We start from the raw sequence: 23,367 nt of genomic DNA, 5'->3' as shown, positions 1-23,367 counted from the left end.
GCTGCGAATTGCCGCGATTCTGTCAGATAGGCTGACCGGCGGAGATTCGTCTGCGGCTCCTGCTCCCGGGCATCGTCCGTGGACAGGGCCTAAACCCCTTTTTTTACTTGCAAATTTTTAAGAGTTCTTCAAAACATTCTATGGGATTTTAATTAGTACCAATGAAAAATGCAGCTTGTCACACACAAAAAACACTCGGCCAGCTATGTGAATGGGGAAAGAAAATTCAGGATTTTTTTAAAAGTATGGAGGAGAAATGACCGCCCATTTACACGGGCCAACAGTTGCTTGGTTTTTACGTGACTCCAAGAGGTGAGCAATTTCTTGCTCAGTGACCTGTTGGTGGTCGAGTATACATGGGGCTACCATCGCCCCAAATCGCTCTTTGCATCGACGATTTGAGTGATAATCAATTAATCACCCATGTAAAGATACCTTTAGGCCCAATGTCCACAGGCGGATTTGATTTGCGGAATCTGCACGGGGCACCCGCACTTCAATATACACATGCAATGGAAGCCGTCCAATCTGCAGCCCGTCCGCAGCAAAGCAGGAGTAAAAAAAACCCCAAAACTATATTGCGCATGTGCGTGGCCAGCAGTTCTGCACACATCTACAGTGCAGAAAAAAGAAGACAGGCACAGATATGCAGGGTCGCCGGCTGGGGGCAGGTTCAGATTTCGCTGTGGGCTTCCGCATGTGGAATCCGACCCGCCCATGGACTTGAGGCCTTAAGTTGTTTTCATGTAGCATTTCCTGTCCAGCGCTGGTTCCACCCCAGGTTACCATCTTCGGTGCAGAATGCTGTATAGGGACTGAAACCAGGATGGAGCCAGGACAGAACCATCCGGCTCGATATGTGAGGAGGGGAGACCTCTTTGGTCTGTATTTCGCACGGTTTCCATCCCCATCAGTCTTTATAGCTGGATAGAAAAGCGCTGATGATGATGCTTTTCCATCCAGCCTTAAATGCTGACAGGGAATGAATGTAATTGGAGTTAAGGGGCCCTACTGAGATTCCTACACGGGGCCCCATCTACAAGGAATTAAAGATTTCATAAATGTTACAAATGGAAATGTTTATACGGTTAATTTGCTGTATGACTAAACAGGAGCTGTAACTTCTATGTGGACCTTGTAGAATTAAAGGGTAGCTGTCACCTTCTATAAGCACCATAAACTAAGTATGATGCTTATAGGACAGGTCCTGCGGAGTCCGGGATGTAATGTTTATACTTACCAGGCTCCCCAGGAAGTCAATGCTCCATCTATCAGCGTGACTCTTCATTCAGTCTGTGTGCGCACTCCCATAGAGAACAGTGGAGCGCGTGTGACAGCGCGGGAATGGGGAGTATATACATTACATCCCCGGACTCCGCCGGACCCGTCCTATAAGAATGTGTCTTAGTTTATGGTGCTTATAGGAGGAGACAAGTTCTCTTAATAGATTTTGTATGAGATGGGAATAATGGGTCTGACTGGGCATGAGCTGCGATACCAGATGTAACATATTAACAAGAGTGGCGCTGTTTCTAGATAAAAAGGCCCCTTTTACCCAAATCTCACACATTTCTTTTTTACTAGTATAAACCAGACGGCACACAGGATATATTTCTAAGGTTGTTTATTTCCAGTATATACTTCTATTATATCGCTAGTATTATTACACTGTTTTCCTATCACTGTTATAATATCACTAGTTTTATCATTCTACTATTATTATTCCATCACTATTATTACTATTATGTTATTGTTATTATAACGCTATTATGTTGTATATAAAGCTATCAGACTACTGCTAGAATCATTAGACCATTTTTACCCGATCACTAGTATTATAAGGTTACTCCTATTATCAGTGTACTATGTTGTTCTATTACTAATTCTAAGAAGCCTAACCCTAACATTGTTGATCCAGAAGAAGGCGAAAAAACCCTGGACACATTCAGCCAATTGGTGACCAGGGAAAAATTCCTTCTTGACCCCGGGAAAAGGCGATCGGTCCTAGAACCCCGGATCAAAGCCACTAAAAGAATTTACAATTTCCTGTTATATTATTTAACCTACAACTACTTTTATTACATTGTTTACACAGTAGGGAATTATTTTTTATAATTACTAGTATTACACTATTACATTTTTTTATACTATTAGTACTCCACTCTTAGTAATATTACACTAACCCTAACGCTATAGTTATTGATCCAGAAGAAGGCGAAAAAACCCTGGACACATTCAGCCAATTGGTGACCAGGGAAAAATTCCTTCTTGACCCCGGGAAAAGGCGATCGGTCCTAGAACCCCGGATCAACGCCTCTAAAGCAATTAACAAATTCCTAGTTAGTATTATATTATAAACCTTATTAACACTATTATATTATGATTTTAAGATTATTACTACTATTGTTTATAATGACCAATATTACACTAATATTACTTATATGCTAATACTATTATTATTACACTATTATTACTTATATGCTAATACTATTATTATTCCACTATTACTAATATCACACTATACCTAACCCTAAAACTTTAGATCCAGAAGAAGGCGAAAAAACCTGGACACATTCAGCCAATTAGTGACCAGGGAAAAATTCCTTCTTGAACCCGGGAAAAGGCGATCGGTCCTAGAACCCCGGATCAAAGCCTCCAAAGGAATTAAGAAAATTCCTAACTGTTATTATATTATAAATACTATATTATCATTTTAAGAGTAATACTACTATTGTTTCTTATTACTAATATTACACTGTTATTACATGTATACTAATATTACACTGTGCCTAACCCTAACATTGTTGATCCAGAAGAAGGCGAAAAAACCCTGGACACATTCAGCCAATTGGTGACCAGGGAAAAATTCCTTCTTGACCCCGAGAAAAGGCGATCGGTCCTAGAACCCCGGATCAAATCCCTTCCTACTATTATTGCTGATCTTATTATTTTTATTATTCTACTATTAATTTATTTTTGTTACTATAATTATTATTCTAAGGATTATTATTATATTATTATTACTATTGCTGATGTTATTGCAATAGTTCAGAGGTGGAGGGTTCTTCGCAGGATCGTCCACATGATGTTTTTCTTGCCCCACATGCGGGGGCTGCCATGGTGGATGGAGCGCTGCCTGATCCTGCTTCTTCTCAGTGACCGGTCCTGAATCCCTCTCAGTGGGTCAGATGGATCACCACTGTTGGATTCCCGGTCCTCTTCTTCTTCATCCTCAAGATGTTCTTCCTCTCTTTCCTCCTCCTCTACCTCCTCATCCTGAATATTATTATCGTCTTCCTCTCCTTCCTTTTCCTTCTTCTCCTCTACTTCCTCATCCTCAATGTTCTCCTCATTTTCTTCCTTCTTTTCTTCCTCGTCTTCATCCTCCAGCCCTTCACATAGCATGCGAGCGATGGCTGCTCTTGCTCGCAGTGCCAACTCTTCCTTTGTTGGTCTTGGTCTGATGATTTCACGAGTTGGCCGATATTGTCTCTGGGCCTCAGGGTTTGTTGGCATGAGGCGCTTAAAAGAGAGTGGATTAGTAATTTGTGTGCTCAGGTGACTACATATATACATGTCCATGATAGCTGGCACATTTACTCACCTCCTTCTTGAAGAGAGGGGACGGGAGGAGTTGCATACATTTCGTCACCAGTTGGAACTCCTCCGCCGACGTGACGCTGGCATAAGCTGAAGAGAGAGAACAAGCAGATAATGAGCTCAATCATGAATGTAGAGGAAGAGGCACAAAACTGACCAATATATGTAACCTGCTCGCTGCTCAGAGTGTGACGGATAAAGGTCAGTTAGCAGCCATCTGTTCTCTCTATCTCCACCCTGTACTACATGGTCACCAGTTTCAATATCCAAACCGGCTGCAATTACCGATCCCCAGGACAATATGCTTTAGAGAAGTGGTTGTCCAGGTGGGCAATTTCTTACAATCTGAGCTCACCACTAAGGTCAAGTTCACAACTGCTGTGTGCCTTGTGTCCTCACTGCATCAATCAATAAATGTGCCAAACGTATCCATCAGGATCCACTCACCCAACAGAGACCAAAAGAGCCTCCCTTCAGCCTCTGTTGGGTCAGTAGATCTCAGTACCATTTTTGAGTCATGGAATCGTATGGTAAACAACACAACCCAATATACACCTATACAAGAGAAATCTATATATACCACCCTGTATATGTTTTATTAAAGTGGGAGCCTATAAGCAACATATCCCATGGTATTCCTATACATCGGAAGGTATTCCAGCCTTCCATCAGTGGTTTATGTTGGAATCAAATGAACCAGCAGGGCACTTGACTGTATATACCGTCTAATGTACAAACCCTTAAATGTGGCTACACAAGAGGACATAAACCAAAAAAGGAAAACGCCTATCACACCATAATATAAAACAATATCTTTACTGTAATCACAAATTCATAAAATCATAAATGAAAATACTTAACCCATGCAAGGGGGCGCCCCAGACGAAGGCAGCTGTTGTGCCAAAACATGTTGGGTGCACCCTGAACCCTTGCTTGGGTGAATTATTTTGCCCCCTGCCTACCTGTTGTCATGGCCCTGGGAGAGCTATCCCTGACAGCAGATGATAAAGATAATGAAGAGTCCTACCTGATCCAAAGCCGAGGCTGCTAATCTCTGTAGACCACATTGTTTCTGATAATCTGCATCACATCCAAAGCACAAAGAAAAAAGTGGTGAGAAAAGTTCTTCTGGCACAAGTTACTATATGTAATGTGTAACCAAACCCCCGGGCCGGCAGTGTGGTTAGTGCTGTGGTCTTACCGCACTGGGGTCAAATTGACTAAACCCCCTGCATACCAGTATATTTGGCGTAAGTCGACGGACAGCACATGGCCCGTTATAGGGCTATGAGCACATGTACATTGACAGATTTTCACACAGATCAATCATCTGCGGTAAAAAAAACTAATTACATGCGGTTTTCCTGTCCATATCACAGACATGAAATAGCATATGCCAATGCATGTAGGTGTGCTGTGCCCGCTTACATCGGATAGCACATGGACAGCGTGCTGTCTAATGCACGTAGTACCCGAGTCTCTTGGATGCAACTATCATTCATAGCTAGTGTGTGCCTTTCCTGCAGACAACATCTGCATTGAGTTTGTATCTTTTTCCTCAATAGGCAGGCTGTTAAAATATAGTATAATGCAATACCATAATATTGCATTATACTGTATGAGCGATCAGAAATCCGCAAGTTCACTTTACCCCACTTACAAATTTAGAGCTATGCTGCATATACAGTACATATATACACAGAGAGCTATGCTGCATATACAGTACATATATACACAGAGAGCTATGCTGCATATACAGTACATAAATACACAGAGCTATGCTGCATATACAGTACATATATACACACAGAGCTATGCTGCATATACAGTACTTATATACACACAGAGCTATGCTGCATATACAGTACATAAATACACAGAGCTATGCTGCATATACAGTACATATATACACACAGAGCTATGCTGCATATACAGTACATATATACACAGAGAGCTATGCTCCATATACAGTACATATATACACACAGAGCTATGCTGCATATACAGTACATATATACACACAGAGCTATGCTGCATATACAGTACATATATACACACAGAGCTATGCTGCATATACAGTACATATATATATACACAGAGCTATGCTGCATATACAGTACATATATACACACAGAGCTATGCTGCATATACAGTACATATATACACACAGAGCTATGCTGCATATACAGTACATATATACACACAGAGCTATGCTGCATATACAGTACATATATATACACAGAGCTATGCTGCATATACAGTACATATATACACAGAGCTATGCTGCATATACAGTACATATATACACACAGAGCTATGCTGCATATACAGTACATATATACACACAGATCTATGCTGCATATACAGTACATATATACACACAGATCTATGCTGCATATACAGTACATATATACACAGAGAGCTATGCTGCATATACAGTACATATATACACACAGAGCTATGCTGCATATACAGTACATATATACACACAGATCTATGCTGCATATACAGTACATATATACACAGAGAGCTATGCTGCATATACAGTACTTATATACACAGAGCTATGCTGCATATACAGTACATATATACACACAGAGCTATGCTGCATATACAGTACATATATACACAGAGAGCTATGCTGCATATACAGTACATATATACACACAGAGCTATGCTGCATATACAGTACATATATACACACAGATCTATGCTGCATATACAGTACATATATACACAGAGAGCTATGCTGCATATACAGTACTTATATACACAGAGCTATGCTGCATATACAGTACATATATACACACAGAGCTATGCTGCATATACAGTACTTATATACACAGAGAGCTATGCTGCATATACAGTACTTATATACACAGAGAGCTATGCTGCATATACAGTACTTATATATACACAGAGCTAAGCTGCATATACAGTACTTACATATACACACAGAGCTATGCTGCATATACAGTACATATATACACAGAGAGCTATGCTCCATATACAGTACATATATACACACAGAGCTATGCTGCATATACAGTACATATATACACACAGAGCTATGCTGCATATACAGTACATATATACACACAGAGCTATGCTGCATATACAGTACATATATACACACAGAGCTATGCTGCATATACAGTACATATATATATACACAGAGCTATGCTGCATATACAGTACATATATACACACAGAGCTATGCTGCATATACAGTACATATATACACACAGAGCTAAGCTGCATATACAGTACTTATATACACACACAGAGCTATGCTGCATATACAGTACATATATACACAGAGCTATGCTGCATATACAGTACATATATACACACAGAGCTATGCTGCATATACAGTACATATATACACACACAGAGCTATGCTGCATATACAGTACTTATATACACACAGCTATGCTGCATATACAGTACATATATACACACAGCTATGCTGCATATACAGTACATATATACACAGAGAGCTATGCTGCATATACAGTACTTATATACACACAGAGCTATGCTGCATATACAGTACATATATATACACAGAGCTATGCTGCATATACAGTACTTATATACACAGAGCTATGCTGCATATACAGTACATATATACACACAGAGCTATGCTGCATATACAGTACATATATACACACAGAGCTATGCTGCATATACAGTACATATATACACACAGAGCTATGCTGCATAAACAGTACTTATATACACAGAGCTATGCTACATATACAGTACATATATATACACAGAGCTATGCTGCATATACAGTACTTATATACACAGAGCTATGCTGCATATACAGTACATATATACACAGAGAGCTATGCTGCATATACAGTACATATATACACAGAGCTATGCTGCATATACAGTACTTCTATACACACAGAGCTATGCTGCATATACAGTACATATATATACACAGAGCTATGCTGCATATACAGTACTTATATACACAGAGCTATGCTGCATATACAGTACTTATATAAGTTTTACAGGACATTATTTGGTACATTAAATGGTAACATTAAAAACTATAACCGCCAAAAAAAATTAAACGACAAAAAAATAGGAACATTATGACACTTAGAAGGGGGAGACACAAAACATGAAAATGAAAAGGCAAAATAATGGCTGTGTCCTCAAGGGGTTAAAGATGGGTTCCTGCTCTGTAAGACTGAGCGACCCTGTATTACATGATGCACAGTTATTTATATGATCACCATGTAGTGCTACACTAATCCTGCTGGGGGCAGTCACCTGGTGATAGCTGCAGGATCCATGTAATCAACTGATCACCAGCAGGTCTGTGCTATGAAAGGAGGGAACCCTGTGAATGGCACTAGGGGGCGCTATCCTCATATAATCAGATCATGTTAGTATACAGGACCCCCACTGTTGTCGGAGTAGGAGAGCTCAATGCCAATTGATTTAAGGAGGTTCATGAGCTCCATAGCGCCCTCAGAAGTTTAGAGAAAGTGACTGCGACCCCCTGTTCATACCACACCTAAAATACGAGACCCCACAAAATAAGTGGTATAGAGACAAAAATATTTGTTCATTACATAACCGCCCCGGCTCCACCCACAAGTACTTATACCGGAGACATCTTTGGGTTACATTACAGGGAGATAATACAACAGAGCCAGCAGGAACTTTCTAGAACTCTGAATTAAAGGGGTTGTGCCAAGTTATAAAGAGCCCCCTCTCCATAGGATCCACATGACGGGGTAACTTTATGATCAGCGGGGGTCCGATTGCTGGGAAACCCACCGATCCCGAGAACAGAGTTCTGGTCAGTCCCTGAGTGAATGGAGCAATCGGACCCCCACTGATAATTTGGGATACCTTTATACCTTGGCACAACCCCTTAGAACATAGAAGAGACATCATTCCATTACCTGAGATCACGCAGAAACGTGCGGGTGTCCGTCGCCACTCACTGCCGAGCTCTAACAGACTGAGCACAAGTGACAGTTGGAAGACTTTCAAACACCAATCCTGCGATCCTATTGGTCGGTCACAGATGCTGTCGCCATGGTGACAGATGTAGCTGCCGATTCACTATATGGATATCCTTATATCAAGGCGTCACATTTAGTGCTTTAACTACTGGAAATGTTTTGAGTTTCCGTTTTTTTCATCTCCTCTATCCAAGAGCTAGAACGGTTTTATTTTACAACTCATCACTCTCTGCTGGTTTGGTTTTGCAGGACAAGTTGTACTCTTTAATGGTAACATTTAATGTGCCGTATAATATATACATTTTTCAGTGCAGTGAAATGGAAAATAATTCATACATGCTATTTTTCGGGGGGGGAGGAGGTTGCTCTTGTAGTGTACATAGTGACTTAAAAATGACCTTAACTTCATTCTATATGTCAGTACCATTACAGCGATTCTATATTTATAGAGTTTTTTGTTTTTTACTACTTAAAAAAAAAAATCCCCTTTTTTAAAAAAGAAAAAAATGCTTTTGGTTATATTCTGACATCTTTACTCTTCCATCGATGGGGGTGAGGTCTTGTTTTCTGCAGAGCGAGCCGTAGTTTTTAATGCTACCCTTTTTGAGTACCGGCAACTTTTCATCACTTTTTATTTATTTTTATTGTGCAGTGGGGTGACCAAAAATGCTATTTCGGCATTATGTATTTTTCTTTTTTGACAGTGTTTACTGTGTGAGATAAATAATGTGATACTTAGAAAGTTCAGGCTTTTTCAGATGCGGTGACGACAATTGTGTTTATTTTTTATCATTTTGTGGAAAAATGAGAAAAGGATTTTTTTTTAAATTTTCCACTTATTTTTTTTTTTACATTTTATTTCACTTAAATTATACATTTTTGTGTGTTCTTAAGGGACATGAACTTGCAATTGTTTAATCACTTCTACAATATACTGCAATACTTCAGTACTGCAATATATTGTATTTTTTTACATTTACATATTAAGGCCTGCAAAGGCAAAGATTAATATGAATAAAGGGGTTGTCCCAGTTGTACCACCTCTGCATAACCCCTTCCCCATGCACTAACATACCAAACTGTCAACCCCGGTGACAGAGACAGAAAGTATTTGCATTCTGCAGGCAGATGTCTCTTATGTGTATCTGACAATTTCTGCACACAGTTCCTGTTTTTCATGCATGAGGGTCTCCACACAAGGACCAGTGCTGTGTGCTTGCCCCCAGGTTAAAATTTGGCAGCCAGCCCCTAAGTGTCATTCTAATGCAAAAGAAACCTCTTGGACCAGTGTGTATGGCTGTTGTAGCATAACAATACCAGTAGAGGGAGCTCTTAAGGACCATACTAGTTTGCAATGTAACCCCTAAGCGTCACGCTGCCGTTAGTCATTAAGAAAATATCCAATTCTGACAAATACCGATCTAATAACAACCTGGAAGCATTCCTGTATGACTGGCATCCTAGAGATCGCTAGAGGGTCTTCATAGGTACATCTAGATTTCTCCACGGCTAATGAGTCATGTGACCACAAGGTACAACTTGGACTTCTAAATTGAATAATTGCTACTGGTAGATTCTTCTTGTAAAACCGCTTCTCGATTGGTCTGTGAATGAGAGATGAGATTTATTAAAACTAGTGCGTTAAAAAAGCAGATGATTGGCCCACAGCAACCAGATCAGCACTTACTGTTCAGAGGCCTCGGGCCCTTTGGAAGGGTTGTTATAGGCAACGGCTCCATTATTTATTTCAACGGCTTTAATAAAAAGCTATTTTTACATTACAGATTTAATTTACTATCATTTCTGCTCAGCCACCGCGGATACACACACCCAAACCTGCATGTGTAGCTATATCCCAGGCCATCCAACAGGGGGCAGTGAAGGCTGCAAATAATTTTATACATCAATCTGATTTTTTTACACTACAGGTATAAAGGATATATGTTTGATTGGTGGGGTCTACTACTTATCATAAGAACAGGGTCCCATGCACCTCTTGAATGAATAAAGCAGCGGTCAGGCAACTGCTGGGGACTGCTGACCACTTGTACTGGACTATGTTCAGTAGTCAAATTAAGATGAATATGGCCCCTTATCTACAAGATTATACCTACTTTTAATACTGCCCCTATGTACAAGAATATAACTACTATAATACTGCTCCTATGTGCAAAAATATAGAACTCCTATAATACTGCCCCCCTATGTACAAGAATATAACTATTATAATACTGCCCCTATGTACAAGAATATAACTACTATAATACTGCTCCCTATGTACAAGAATATAACTACTATAATACTGTCCCCCTATGTACAAGAATATAACTACTATAATACTGCTCCTATGTACAAGAATATAGCTACTATAATACTGCCCCCTATGTGCAAGAATATAACTACTATAATACTGTCCCCCTATGTACAAGAATATAACTACTATAATACTGCCCCCCTATGTACAAGAATATAACTATTATAATACTGACTCCTATGTACAAGAATATAACTACTATAATACTGCTCCCTATGTACAAGAATATAACTACTATAATACTGTCCCCTATGTACAAGAATATAACTACTATAATACTGCTCCTAAGTGCAAGAATATAACTACTATAATACTGCCCCCTATGTACAAAAATATAACTACTATAATACAGCCCCCTATGTACAAGCATATAACTAGTATAATACTGCCCCTTATGTACAAGAATATAACTACTATAATACTGCCCCCTATGCACAAGAATATAACTACTATAATACTGCTCCTCTGTACAAGAATATAACTACTATAATACTGCCCCTATGCACAAGAATATAACTACTATAATACTGCTCCCTATGTACAAGAATAGAACTACTATAATACTGCTCCCTATGTACAAGAAGATAACTACTATAATACTGCCCCTATGTACTAGAATATAACTACTATAATATTGCCCCCCATGTACAAGCATATAACTACTATAATACTGCTCCCTATGTACAAAAATATAACTACTATAATACTGCCCCCTATGTACAAGCATATAACTAGTATAATACTGCCCCTTATGTACAAGAATATAACTACTATAATACTGCCCCCTATGTACAAGAATATAACTACTATAATACTGCCCCCTATGTACAAGAATATAACTACTATAATACTGCCCCCTATGTACAAGAATATAACTACTATAATACTGCTCCTATGTACAAGAAGATAACTACTATAATATTGCCCCCTATGTACAAGAATATAACTACTATAATACTAAGTACAGATGAGCGAACGTACTGGTTTCGAGTAATTACTCGATCGAGTACCGCTATTTTCGAGTACTTCAGTACTCGGGTGAAAAGATTCGGGGGGCGCCGGGGGGAGGCGTGGCGGCGTGGGGGCTAGCAGCAGTGAACAGCGGGGGGGAGCCCTCTCTCTATCCCTCTCCCTACTGCAACCCCCCTCTCACCCACGGCGCCCCCTGAATCTTTTCGCCCGAGTACTGAAGTACTCGAAAATCGCAGTACTCGGGCGAAAAAGGGAGTGGCCGAGTACGCTCGCTCATCTCTACTCCTAAGTGCAAGAATATAACTACTATAATACTGTCCACTATGTACAAGAATATAACTACTATAATACTGCCCCCTATGTACAAGAATATAACTACTATAATACTGCTCCTCTGTACAAGAATATAACTACTATAATACTGCCCCCTATGTACAAGAATATAACTACTTGTACATAGGGGGCAGTATTATAGTAGTTATCTCTACTCCTAAGTGCAAGAATATAACTACTATAATACTGTCCCCTATGTACAAGAATATAACTACTATAATACTGCCCCCTATGTACAAGAATATAACTACTATAATACTGCTCCTCTGTACAAGAATATAACTACTATAATACTGCCCCCTATGTACAAGAATATAACTACTATAATACTGCTCCCTATGTACAAGAATATAACTACTATAATACTGCTCCCTATGTACAAGAATATAACTACTATAATACTGCCCCCTATGTACAAGAATATAACTACTATAATACTGCCCCCTATGTACAAGAATATAACTACTATAATACTGCCCCTATGTACAAAAATATAACTACTATAATACAGCCCCCTATGTACAAGCATATAACTAGTATAATACTGCCCCTTATGTACAAGAATATAACTACTATAATACTGCCCCCTATGCACAAGAATATAACTACTATAATACTGCTCCTCTGTACAAGAATATAACTACTATAATACTGCCCCTATGCACAAGAATATAACTACTATAATACTGCTCCCTATGTACAAGAATAGAACTACTATAATACTGCTCCCTATGTACAAGAAGATAACTACTATAATACTGCCCCTATGTACTAGAATATAACTACTATAATATTGCCCCCCATGTACAAGCATATAACTACTATAATACTGCTCCCTATGTACAAAAATATAACTACTATAATACTGCCCCCTATGTACAAGCATATAACTAGTATAATACTGCCCCTTATGTACAAGAATATAACTACTATAATACTGCCACCTATGTACAAGAATATAACTACTATAGTACTGCCCCCTATGTACAAGAATAAAACTACTACAGTACTGCCCCTATGTACAAGAATATAACTACTATAATATTGCCCCCTATGTACAAGAATATAACTACTATAATACTGCTCCCTATGTACAAGAATATAAATACTATAATACTGCTCCCTATGTACAAGAATATAACTACTATAATACTGCCCCCTATGTACAAGAATATAACTACTATAATACTGCTCCCTATGTACAAGAATATAAATACTATAATACTGCTCCCTATGTACAAGAATATAACTACTATAATACTGCCCCCTATGTACAAGAATATAACTACTATAATACTGCCCCCCTATGTACAAGAATATAACTATTATAATACTGCCCCTATGTACAAGAATATAACTACTTTAATACTGCTCCCTGTGTACAAGAAAATAACTACTATAATACTGCTCCCTATGTACAAGAATATAACTACTATAATACTGCTGCCTATGTACAAGAATATAACTACTATAATACTGCCCCCTATGTACAAGAATATAACTACTATAATACTGCTCCTATGTTCAAGAATATAACTACTATAATACTGCTCCTATGTTCAAGAATATAACTACTATAATACTGCCCCTTATCTACAAGAATATAACTACTATAATACTGCCCCCTATGTACAAGAATATAACTACTATAATACTGCTCCTATGTTCAAGAATATAACTACTATAATACTGCTCCTATGTTCAAGAATATAACTACTATAATACTGCTCCTATGTTTAAGAATATAACTACTATAATACTGCCCCTTATGTACAAGAATATAACTACTATAATACTGCCCCCTATGTTCAAGAATATAACTACTATAATACTGCCTCCTATGTACAAGAATATAACTACTATAATACTGCTCCTATGTTCAAGAATATAACTACCATAATGCTGCTCCTATGTTCAAGAATATAACTACTATAATACTGCCTCCTATGTACAAGAATATAACTACTATAATACTGCCCCTTATGTACAAGAATATAACTACTATAATACTGCCCCCTATGTACAAGAATATAACTACTATAATACTGCTCCCTATGTACAAGAATATAACTACTATAATACTGCCCCCTATGTACAAGAATATAACTACTATAATACTGCCCCCCTATGTACAAGAATATAACTATTATAATACTGCCCCTATGTACAAGAATATAACTACTTTAATACTGCTCCCTGTGTACAAGAAAATAACTACTATAATACTGCTCCCTATGTACAAGAATATAACTACTATAATACTGCTGCCTATGTACAAGAATATAAATACTATAATACTGCCCCCTATGTACAAGAATATAACTACTATAATACTGCCCCCTATGTACAAGAATATAACTACTATAATACTGCCCCCTATGTACAAGAATATAACTACTATAATACTGCCCCTTAAGTACAAGAATATAACTACTATAATACTGCCCCCTATGTACAAGAATATAACTACTATAATACTGCTCCTATGTTCAAGAATATAACTACTATAATACTGCTCCTATGTTCAAGAATATAACTACTATAATACTGCCCCTTATCTACAAGAATATAACTACTATAATACTGCCCCCTATGTACAAGAATATAACTACTATAATACTGCTCCTATGTTCAAGAATATAACTACTATAATACTGCTCCTATGTTCAAGAATATAACTAAAATAATACTGCTCCTATGTTCAAGAATATAACTACTATAATACTGCCCCTTATGTACAAGAATATAACTACTATAATACTGCCCCCTATGTTCAAGAATATAACTACTATAATACTGCCTCCTATGTACAAGAATATAACTACTATAATACTGCTCCTATGTTCAAGAATATAACTACTATAATACTGCCTCCTATGTACAAGAATATAACTACTATAATACTGCCCCTTATGTACAAGAATATAACTACTATAATACTGCTTCTATGTACAAGAATATAACTACTATAATACTGCTCCTATGTACAAGAATATAACTACTATAATACTGCTCCCTATGTACAAGAATATAAATACTATAATACTGCTCCCTATGTACAAGAATATAACTACTATAATACTGCCCCCTATGTACAAGAATATAACTACTATAATACTGCTCCCTATGTACAAGAATATAAATACTATAATACTGCTCCCTATGTACAAGAATATAACTACTATAATACTGCCCCCTATGTACAAGAATATAACTACTATAATACTGCCCCCCTATGTACAAGAATATAACTATTATAATACTGCCCCTATGTACAAGAATATAACTACTTTAATACTGCTCCCTGTGTACAAGAAAATAACTACTATAATACTGCTCCCTATGTACAAGAATATAACTACTATAATACTGCTGCCTATGTACAAGAATATAACTACTATAATACTGCCCCCTATGTACAAGAATATAACTACTATAATACTGCTCCTATGTTCAAGAATATAACTACTATAATACTGCCCCTTATCTACAAGAATATAACTACTATAATACTGCCCCCTATGTACAAGAATATAACTACTATAATACTGCTCCTATGTTCAAGAATATAACTACTATAATACTGCTCCTATGTTCAAGAATATAACTACTATAATACTGCTCCTATGTTCAAGAATATAACTACTATAATACTGCCCCTTATGTACAAGAATATAACTACTATAATACTGCCCCCTATGTTCAAGAATATAACTACTATAATACTGCCTCCTATGTACAAGAATATAACTACTATAATACTGCTCCTATGTTCAAGAATATAACTACCATAATGCTGCTCCTATGTTCAAGAATATAACTACTATAATACTGCCTCCTATGTACAAGAATATAACTACTATAATACTGCCCCTTATGTACAAGAATATAACTACTATAATACTGCCCCCTATGTACAAGAATATAACTACTATAATACTGCTCCCTATGTACAAGAATATAACTACTATAATACTGCCCCCTATGTACAAGAATATAACTACTATAATACTGCCCCCCTATGTACAAGAATATAACTATTATAATACTGCCCCTATGTACAAGAATATAACTACTTTAATACTGCTCCCTGTGTACAAGAAAATAACTACTATAATACTGCTCCCTATGTACAAGAATATAACTACTATAATACTGCTGCCTATGTACAAGAATATAACTACTATAATACTGCCCCCTATGTACAAGAATATAACTACTATAATACTGCCCCCTATGTACAAGAATATAACTACTATAATACTGCCCCCTATGTACAAGAATATAACTACTATAATACTGCCCCTTAAGTACAAGAATATAACTACTATAATACTGCCCCCTATGTACAAGAATATAACTACTATAATACTGCTCCTATGTTCAAGAATATAACTACTATAATACTGCCCCTTATCTACAAGAATATAACTACTATAATACTGCCCCCTATGTACAAGAATATAACTACTATAATACTGCTCCTATGTTCAAGAATATAACTACTATAATACTGCTCCTATGTTCAAGAATATAACTACTATAATACTGCTCCTATGTTCAAGAATATAACTACTATAATACTGCCCCTTATGTACAAGAATATAACTACTATAATACTGCCCCCTATGTTCAAGAATATAACTACTATAATACTGCCTCCTATGTACAAGAATATAACTACTATAATACTGCTCCTATGTTCAAGAATATAACTACTATAATGCTGCTCCTATGTTCAAGAATATAACTACTATAATACTGCCTCCTATGTACAAGAATATAACTACTATAATACTGCCCCTTATGTACAAGAATATAACTACTATAATACTGCTTCTATGTACAAGAATATAACTACTATAATACTGCTCCTATGTACAAGAATATAACTACTATAATACTGCCTCCTATGCACAAGAATATAACTACTATAATACTGCCTCCTATGCACAAGAATATAACTACTATAATACGTACGTAAGGACTCCCCCGAGGTGAATGTGTTGTGCGCTATAACCTGCAGGACAGTCTACGGCCACTTCTTCTTTCTTGATGAAACAATTGGGGATTTTGTACCTGGATGCTACGGATATGGCTTCTCCCGCAGCTGGAACAGGAAATCCCAGGGTTCATCTTCCAACAGGATGGGTGAAGTGAGAAGTCAGCTCAATAGGCGACTACCAAACAGATGGGTTGGCCAGGCACATGGTGACGTCAGTGAACTGCTTCCTTGGCCTCCACGTTCCCCGGACCTTCCCTTGTATTTCTCTGGGGGAGTGTTACTGTTTATATGCCCCCCTTATCACCCACTATGTGTGATCAGTGGCATCACGGAAGCCATCGCATCAGTCGTGATTTGCTACAACATGTATGATCGGGCTCACACGGCCAAAAGCGTTAAGTGCCACAGGGCTCCTGCAGCGTTTTACTGGCCGTGATCCTATGTACGTCTGCGTATGGTGGCAAAATTGCACTGTGAATGGGCTTGTACTCACGCAGGCAGTCATAAGCAATACACCTGGTTTTGGTTTTTTTGTTTATATTACCTATGGTGTTGCTTAGCGATGATGTGTATACACGCCGCCCATATGCAATATAATTGCATACGGGTGAGGGTATATACTCAACAATAGGTAACAATGGTCTTCACGCCACGAGGTTCAAATAATGTGTTAATCTTTCTTCTCCGAATTATTAGTATTTTGGTGTAGTAGAGAACTCTGATTCCAGCCACTGTAGCAGGATGCCGGCAGATTTAGTACTTTCCTATCACCACAAAATAAAGGGCACCAAATACGGTGAACTTCACACAATTCATCAGATGGCTGATAAAGCATATTCCTGCAGCGGCTCTTAGTAAGGCTACTTGGAGGCATCTGCCATTCACGTTAGAGTTGTATGAATGCAGCCCATGTGTAGGAACATCCACATAACATGAACTACTCACCTTGATGAATGAAATCTGCAACTTTCTAGAAGTCGTCTTCTCGGAATCCTCGGGAAGTCAGGGCAGGGGATCCTAAACGAAGGCCGCTGGGACGAAGAGCACTCTTGTCACCTGCCGAGGGCACAGATAGCGGAAAACATTCATCAATGACATGGTGCCGTCTGCGTGGCTTAGAAAGACTTCAAAATAGATTTCACATCTGAACCTCTGACTGACATTAATCAGGTTCAGTTCCTCGTGAATCCACAGGATACGGATTCGCTGCCCCGTTTCCATAGTTGTATCACTTACTTCACACCTCCAATAGAGCTGCACTCACCTGGGCAGGTGTTCTTGTTGCAACCAATGGCGCAGGCTTCAAGGACCTTCTCTGCTCTTCCTCCATCTGTCTTCTTGTTCTTCAGGTCCCCGAGGATGAGATGATTATCAGAACCTCCTGTGAAGTGACGGAGCACAAATTTATTTCCAGCAATTCTGACAAAACAAGAAGCAGTTAGAGTTGTTTCAACCAAGTTAGAGGGGTTGTCCCACTTCTTGCCATTTGGCTGCAGGAAACAGATAGTTCCGTATACTACACAGTGACTCGCAGTGATACAGGCCAAGTCTTGAACCCTTCAATAAGACTCAGCATGCAGTACCAATCCAGGCCACTGTGCAATGTACAGCGCTGTCTGCCATCTAGGAGAGAATACTCACCTCTGTGTTCCGTGATGTCCCGCCGCGTTCTGGTCCTCTAGGACCTGACGCCTGTGCACAGGGCAGGAAGGCTTGGGAAATTTAAAAACTCTCTGCTCCCGGCTAGTATGAGTAGTTGAGAGCAGGGAGCTGTCACCAAGAGCCGCTGTATATGGTTCTCGGTCACATGATCGCTGCTATCCAATGGATAACAGCGATCATGTAAACGTTTAAAAAAGTGTAAAAAAGAAAAAAGTTTGTTTCATCTTCCCTCGTGGATCATATCCATGAGGGGAGATGAAATTACATACCTAAGGCCCCCGGATTTATCTGCAGACCTTACCCCGGCTTCTGCGCACGTGCCCATCTCCAAAATGGTGGACGCATGCACAAAAGCCGTGGCTTGCCAGGGTAATATAAAATCTCCCTGCTCCTGGCTACCAAATATAGCTGAGAGTCTGGACTTTACACGTGAATGTCGCTATCCAATGGATAACGGCGATCACATAAAAGTAAAAAAAAAGTTAACGTTTCACTTTCCATCTCTGTTCCGATCCATGAGGGGAGTTACGTACCTAAGGTCTCTGGTGAGGTTCCCCGATCTTTATCAGTGGACCTTTCCCTAGCTTTGGCACATGTACCAGTGCCAAAATGGCAGACGCAAGTGCAGTAGCTGGGGAGGGTCTGGGAAATGTAAAATCTCCTTGCTCCTGGCTACTAAAGGCAGCCGAGAGCCTGTAGCAGTGACCGAGGGCCCTGGTGAGCGGTCTCAGTGGATAATGGCGATCAGGTAAAAGTTAAGACAGTTGAAGTTTGATACTTTGTTCGGTTTGGGCCCCGTTGTGCATACAGACATACAATTAGGGCCACAATGGGCATGTCTCTGAACAAAGGACAAACAGGGGGATCTATTTTGGGGTGAAAGTCTTCATTCTGATGTGTGCTGTACAAAAAAAAAAAATTTTAAATGACAATTGCCAAAAAAATGACAAATCGCTATTTTTTCTTTCTGCTTTACTTAGATTCATTCAAAAACTCTGGGGTCAAAATACGCTGCACACCCCCAGATGAATTCGATAAGCGGTCAAAATGGGGTCATTTGTGGGGATTCTGTGTTGTTTTGGCCGCTTAAGGGCTCTACAAGTGGGCAATGGGGCTTCAAACAGAATGCCATTCTCTTTCAGTGTTTTGTTTTGTGTGTTTCCCTTATATTTGGTATATATTTTCTTTTGGTTCCCTGTTGTCTTTTTTTGAAGTGCTGCATGCTTAAGGTATGGCGTTTAACATACTTCTCTCTATAGGAAATAAATAAAAGCAAAAAACACTAAAGCCTCTAAAATAAAATCTCTGTCTTGTTCATTGCGGGACACGGCTTAGGACCATGGGGTATAGCTACTGCCACTAGGAGGCAGACGCTAAGCAAAAAAGTGTGAGCTCCTCCTACCAGCTGTTCCCCTCCTGCAGGCACCAAGCTAGCCAGTTTGTACGTAAGCAGTAGGAGCAGCAAGTAGACAAGCGAAAACCATAAACAATGTAAGAGTTTAGAACCACATGTTGAAGGGGTGAGCTCTGTGACCTCTTCCTGAGGGCTTATTTACACGAGTGTATATCGGCAGGCGTTTTCACAGCTGGCTGCTACACGCTTTCATCTGAGCACTTCCCCCCCCCCTCCCTGGCTCTCTCCTCCGCTCCGAGCGGTTTCAATGGGAGTAGGCGGAACAGGGGTGGAGCTAAGCTCTCGCCCCCTCACCAACCCTTGTCCATAGCCAGCAATGGGAGTGGGCGGGACAGAGTGGCGCTTAGCTCCGCCCACAACCCACCCACTCCCATTGCAGACACCGGACTGGAGGAGAGAGGCAGAGAGGTGGTGAGGGGGAGGGAAGGGTTGAACTGCTTAGATGGAAGCGTATATCGGCCGGCCGTGAAAACCTGACCGGTATACGCTCGTGTAATTAAGCCCTCAGCCTGTGATGTCACATTCATCCGTGCCATGACATTTATATAACTCAGTCCCATTCAAGTAAATGAAACTGAGCGGCAATACAAGGAACCAGCACTACACACTGCGCAACACTGTGTCTGGTATCCAATAAAGAGGCCGCAGCGCTCACCCAAGATCGCAGCCCCATTAAAAAGCTGATGCCAGAAGTCAGCCCACTCCACTGATTTGACAATATCGAATACCCAGAAAATCCCTTTAAACAAACACCCGATATCACCGGGTACCACATATCGCTTCATGCTTCCTACAGTTTCTTAGTGGCAGACCTGTTCATGGTGAACAGCCCGCTCATTGATGAGCAGCAGTGATTTCTTACATTCCCCCCGTGTATCGGCACATCTGCTCTGTAAAACATTCCCTTCTATAATATCATAATGCGGAAACTGTAACAAATCTCACCAGTAAGGGCGCCCACCCACTGGCGTTTGCGTTTTCCACGGGAAAAAAACGCAGCGGTTTCTGCGATTTTTCCGCGCGTTTTTCGCGGCATTTTCCGCGATTTTTCCGTTAATTTCCATTGACATTCATGGGTGCATTAGGAGAAAAATAAGGACACATATGCAACTGACAGTTCCTATGTTAAAAACACAAACGCAACGCAAAAAAAACGCCAGTGGACAGGAACACATGTTATCTCTATGCCTGTGCAGGAAAAACGCAAAACGCAGGTAAAAAAACGCCAGTGGGTGGGCGCCCTAAGAATGTGATAACCGAGCTCTTCCAATGCACTTGCCAACGCCCGGCAATTAGAGAGAACCTGTTTCTGGTACAACCTGAACTCTGGGGTCATCACTTGTTTTAGTGTCACAGCAATACCTGGAATAGATCACCATATGGAATATATCTGATGAAACCATACACGTTTGGTGGGTGGTGGATACACCATAAAGCCCATTTAATGTTGGTGGGTCGTACCTGCAATAGCGTGATTATGGGGTCCACCTTGTAGGCCAGGAAACACAGCTTGATTGATCAGACTCTCATAATTGTACATCATTTCCTTCCCCGTCTTTGGATCCAGACTGCGGACGCCTGAAGAAATCACATCAGTTCAGCATTCGTAGAAGTCCTTCATTCCATCTCCCTGAGGAGGACAACTCACCCTTCCAGTAAAAGACAACGCCAGCTCGGCAGCCACGCAGGGTCTTGTGGGTTGTGGTGGTCACAACATCACAGTGTTCAAAAGGAGAAGGCACGACTCCGGCTGCCACCAACCCGCTGATGTGCGCCATGTCAGCCATGAGAATAGCATTGTTTTCATCAGCAATGGCCCTCATCCGAGCATAGTCCAAATCCCGGGAGTAGCAGCTGACGCCTTAGACAGGGAAAGGAAAGATATCACAAGTTTCAAAACTCTTTACTTTTACAACAATGCAGGTGACACATTTGATGAATTGATGTAAATAGATGATGGAGGTTGTAGTACTCACCAGCAATCATCAGTTTGGGATGAAACAAGCGGGCATTTTCCTCTAGTTTGTCGCAGTCTATATAACCGGTGTTGGGATTCACCTGTATAAGAGTGTGAAACGCGGCCGCATAAATCATCTCATAATAGAAGAGCCATATAGACAGAGTGCACGAAACCACTAAATAAGTGACATACAAGGATGTACTCCGTGTAACGGGCGTCACTAGAGCTCTGCAAGGACCCGCAGCAATGGCTGCTTACCTAGTAAGGCATAGATACAAAGAAGATGGATGTAGCACAGATTTTCTTCTTGCCAGTCATGAAGCCCCCCATGGGGTAAGGTGCCCCCCATCAGGCAGGTCCAGTCCCGTGATCCGTCCATGAGGCTCTACCAGAACCGTGTACACTGCAAAGTCTGCAGGGGAACCTGAAACCAGAAGATAGAAGGAGAATAAAGTCCATCAGGTGACGGATCCAGCTCCCCACAACACATCCACAATACCCCGGATGTCCACAGCTTCTGGCAACCTTTATTCAGTCAGGAGCACGTACAAGCCAGCCCTATATAAGTGACCCGGTCACACTGTAGTTTCTGCACAGTGCCTGGTAAGGGCGCTGTTGGGCAGGGATAAGCAGTGAAAAGGACACAGTGCTAGATCAGTGCTGCAGTCACTTCATCCACCAGCGAGGAGCCCAGAGATGGTAAAGTGCCGACCTACATTACCAACATATCACCAGTGTATAATATAGGAATACTCCCTTAAAGCGACCCTCCAGCCCTGGACAGACGGCCGAGCCGCTATGACTATCTGATGCACATGTGTGTTAGTATGCAGCGGCAGTCTAAGGATGTGCTCACATGTGTGTTAGTATGCAGCCGCAGTCTAAGGATGTGCTCACATGTGTGTTAGTATGCAGCCGCAGTCTAAGGATGCGCTCACATGTGTGTTAGTATGCAGCCGCAGTCTAAGGCCTCATGTCCACGGGGAAAATCAGATCCGCTGCAGATTCTCCATGGAGAATCTGCAGCGGGTCCCTCCTGCCCCGCGGACATGAGCGCCGAAAATAACAATAGATTAGAATTAACTCACCTCCCATCCGCTCCGTTTCTTC

The 23,367-nt window shown here is 40.1% G+C and overlaps 1 protein-coding gene across 2 annotated transcripts; it reads right to left on the bottom strand.

Moving 5' to 3' along the window:
• Positions 1-2,746: 2,746 nt before the first annotated feature.
• On the bottom strand, positions 2,747-21,904 carry LOC136576980 (uncharacterized). Of its 2 annotated transcripts, XM_066576659.1 has the most exons (8): positions 21,759-21,904; positions 18,486-18,602; positions 18,167-18,277; positions 10,030-10,201; positions 4,628-4,680; positions 3,605-3,690; positions 3,328-3,522; positions 2,747-3,255 (listed from the first exon to the last, which is right to left on the bottom strand). In XM_066576659.1, exons 5-8 carry the CDS (start codon positions 4,665-4,667, stop codon positions 3,049-3,051), a joined length of 528 nt encoding a protein of 175 aa, XP_066432756.1. In that variant the 5' UTR covers positions 4,668-4,680; positions 10,030-10,201; positions 18,167-18,277; positions 18,486-18,602; positions 21,759-21,904; the 3' UTR covers positions 2,747-3,048. The 2 variants fall into 2 exon arrangements, 1 of the variants encoding a protein (XP_066432756.1); XR_010786426.1 differs by lacking the exon at positions 2,747-3,255 and having other exon boundaries at positions 3,440-3,522.
• Positions 21,905-23,367: the final 1,463 nt, after the last annotated feature.

Source organism: Eleutherodactylus coqui, chromosome 8, assembly GCF_035609145.1.
Source record: "Eleutherodactylus coqui strain aEleCoq1 chromosome 8, aEleCoq1.hap1, whole genome shotgun sequence".
NCBI classification, from domain to species: domain Eukaryota; kingdom Metazoa; phylum Chordata; class Amphibia; order Anura; family Eleutherodactylidae; genus Eleutherodactylus; species Eleutherodactylus coqui.
Note: the sequence above shows the minus strand (reverse complement) of the source record. Positions and strands in the feature narration are given on the sequence as shown.

Coding starts and splice junctions, on each gene's coding strand:
- LOC136576980 (XM_066576659.1), bottom strand. CDS start 4,667: ATGTGGTCTACAGAGATTAGCAGCCTCGGCTTTGGATCAG. Junction 3,691..4,627: donor CAGCCTCGGCTTTGGATCAG/GTAGGACTCTTC, acceptor CTCTCTCTTCAG/CTTATGCCAGCGTCACGTCG. Junction 3,256..3,327: donor AGAACATTGAGGATGAGGAA/GTAGAGGAGAAG, acceptor GTAGAGGAGGAG/GAAAGAGAGGAAGAACATCT.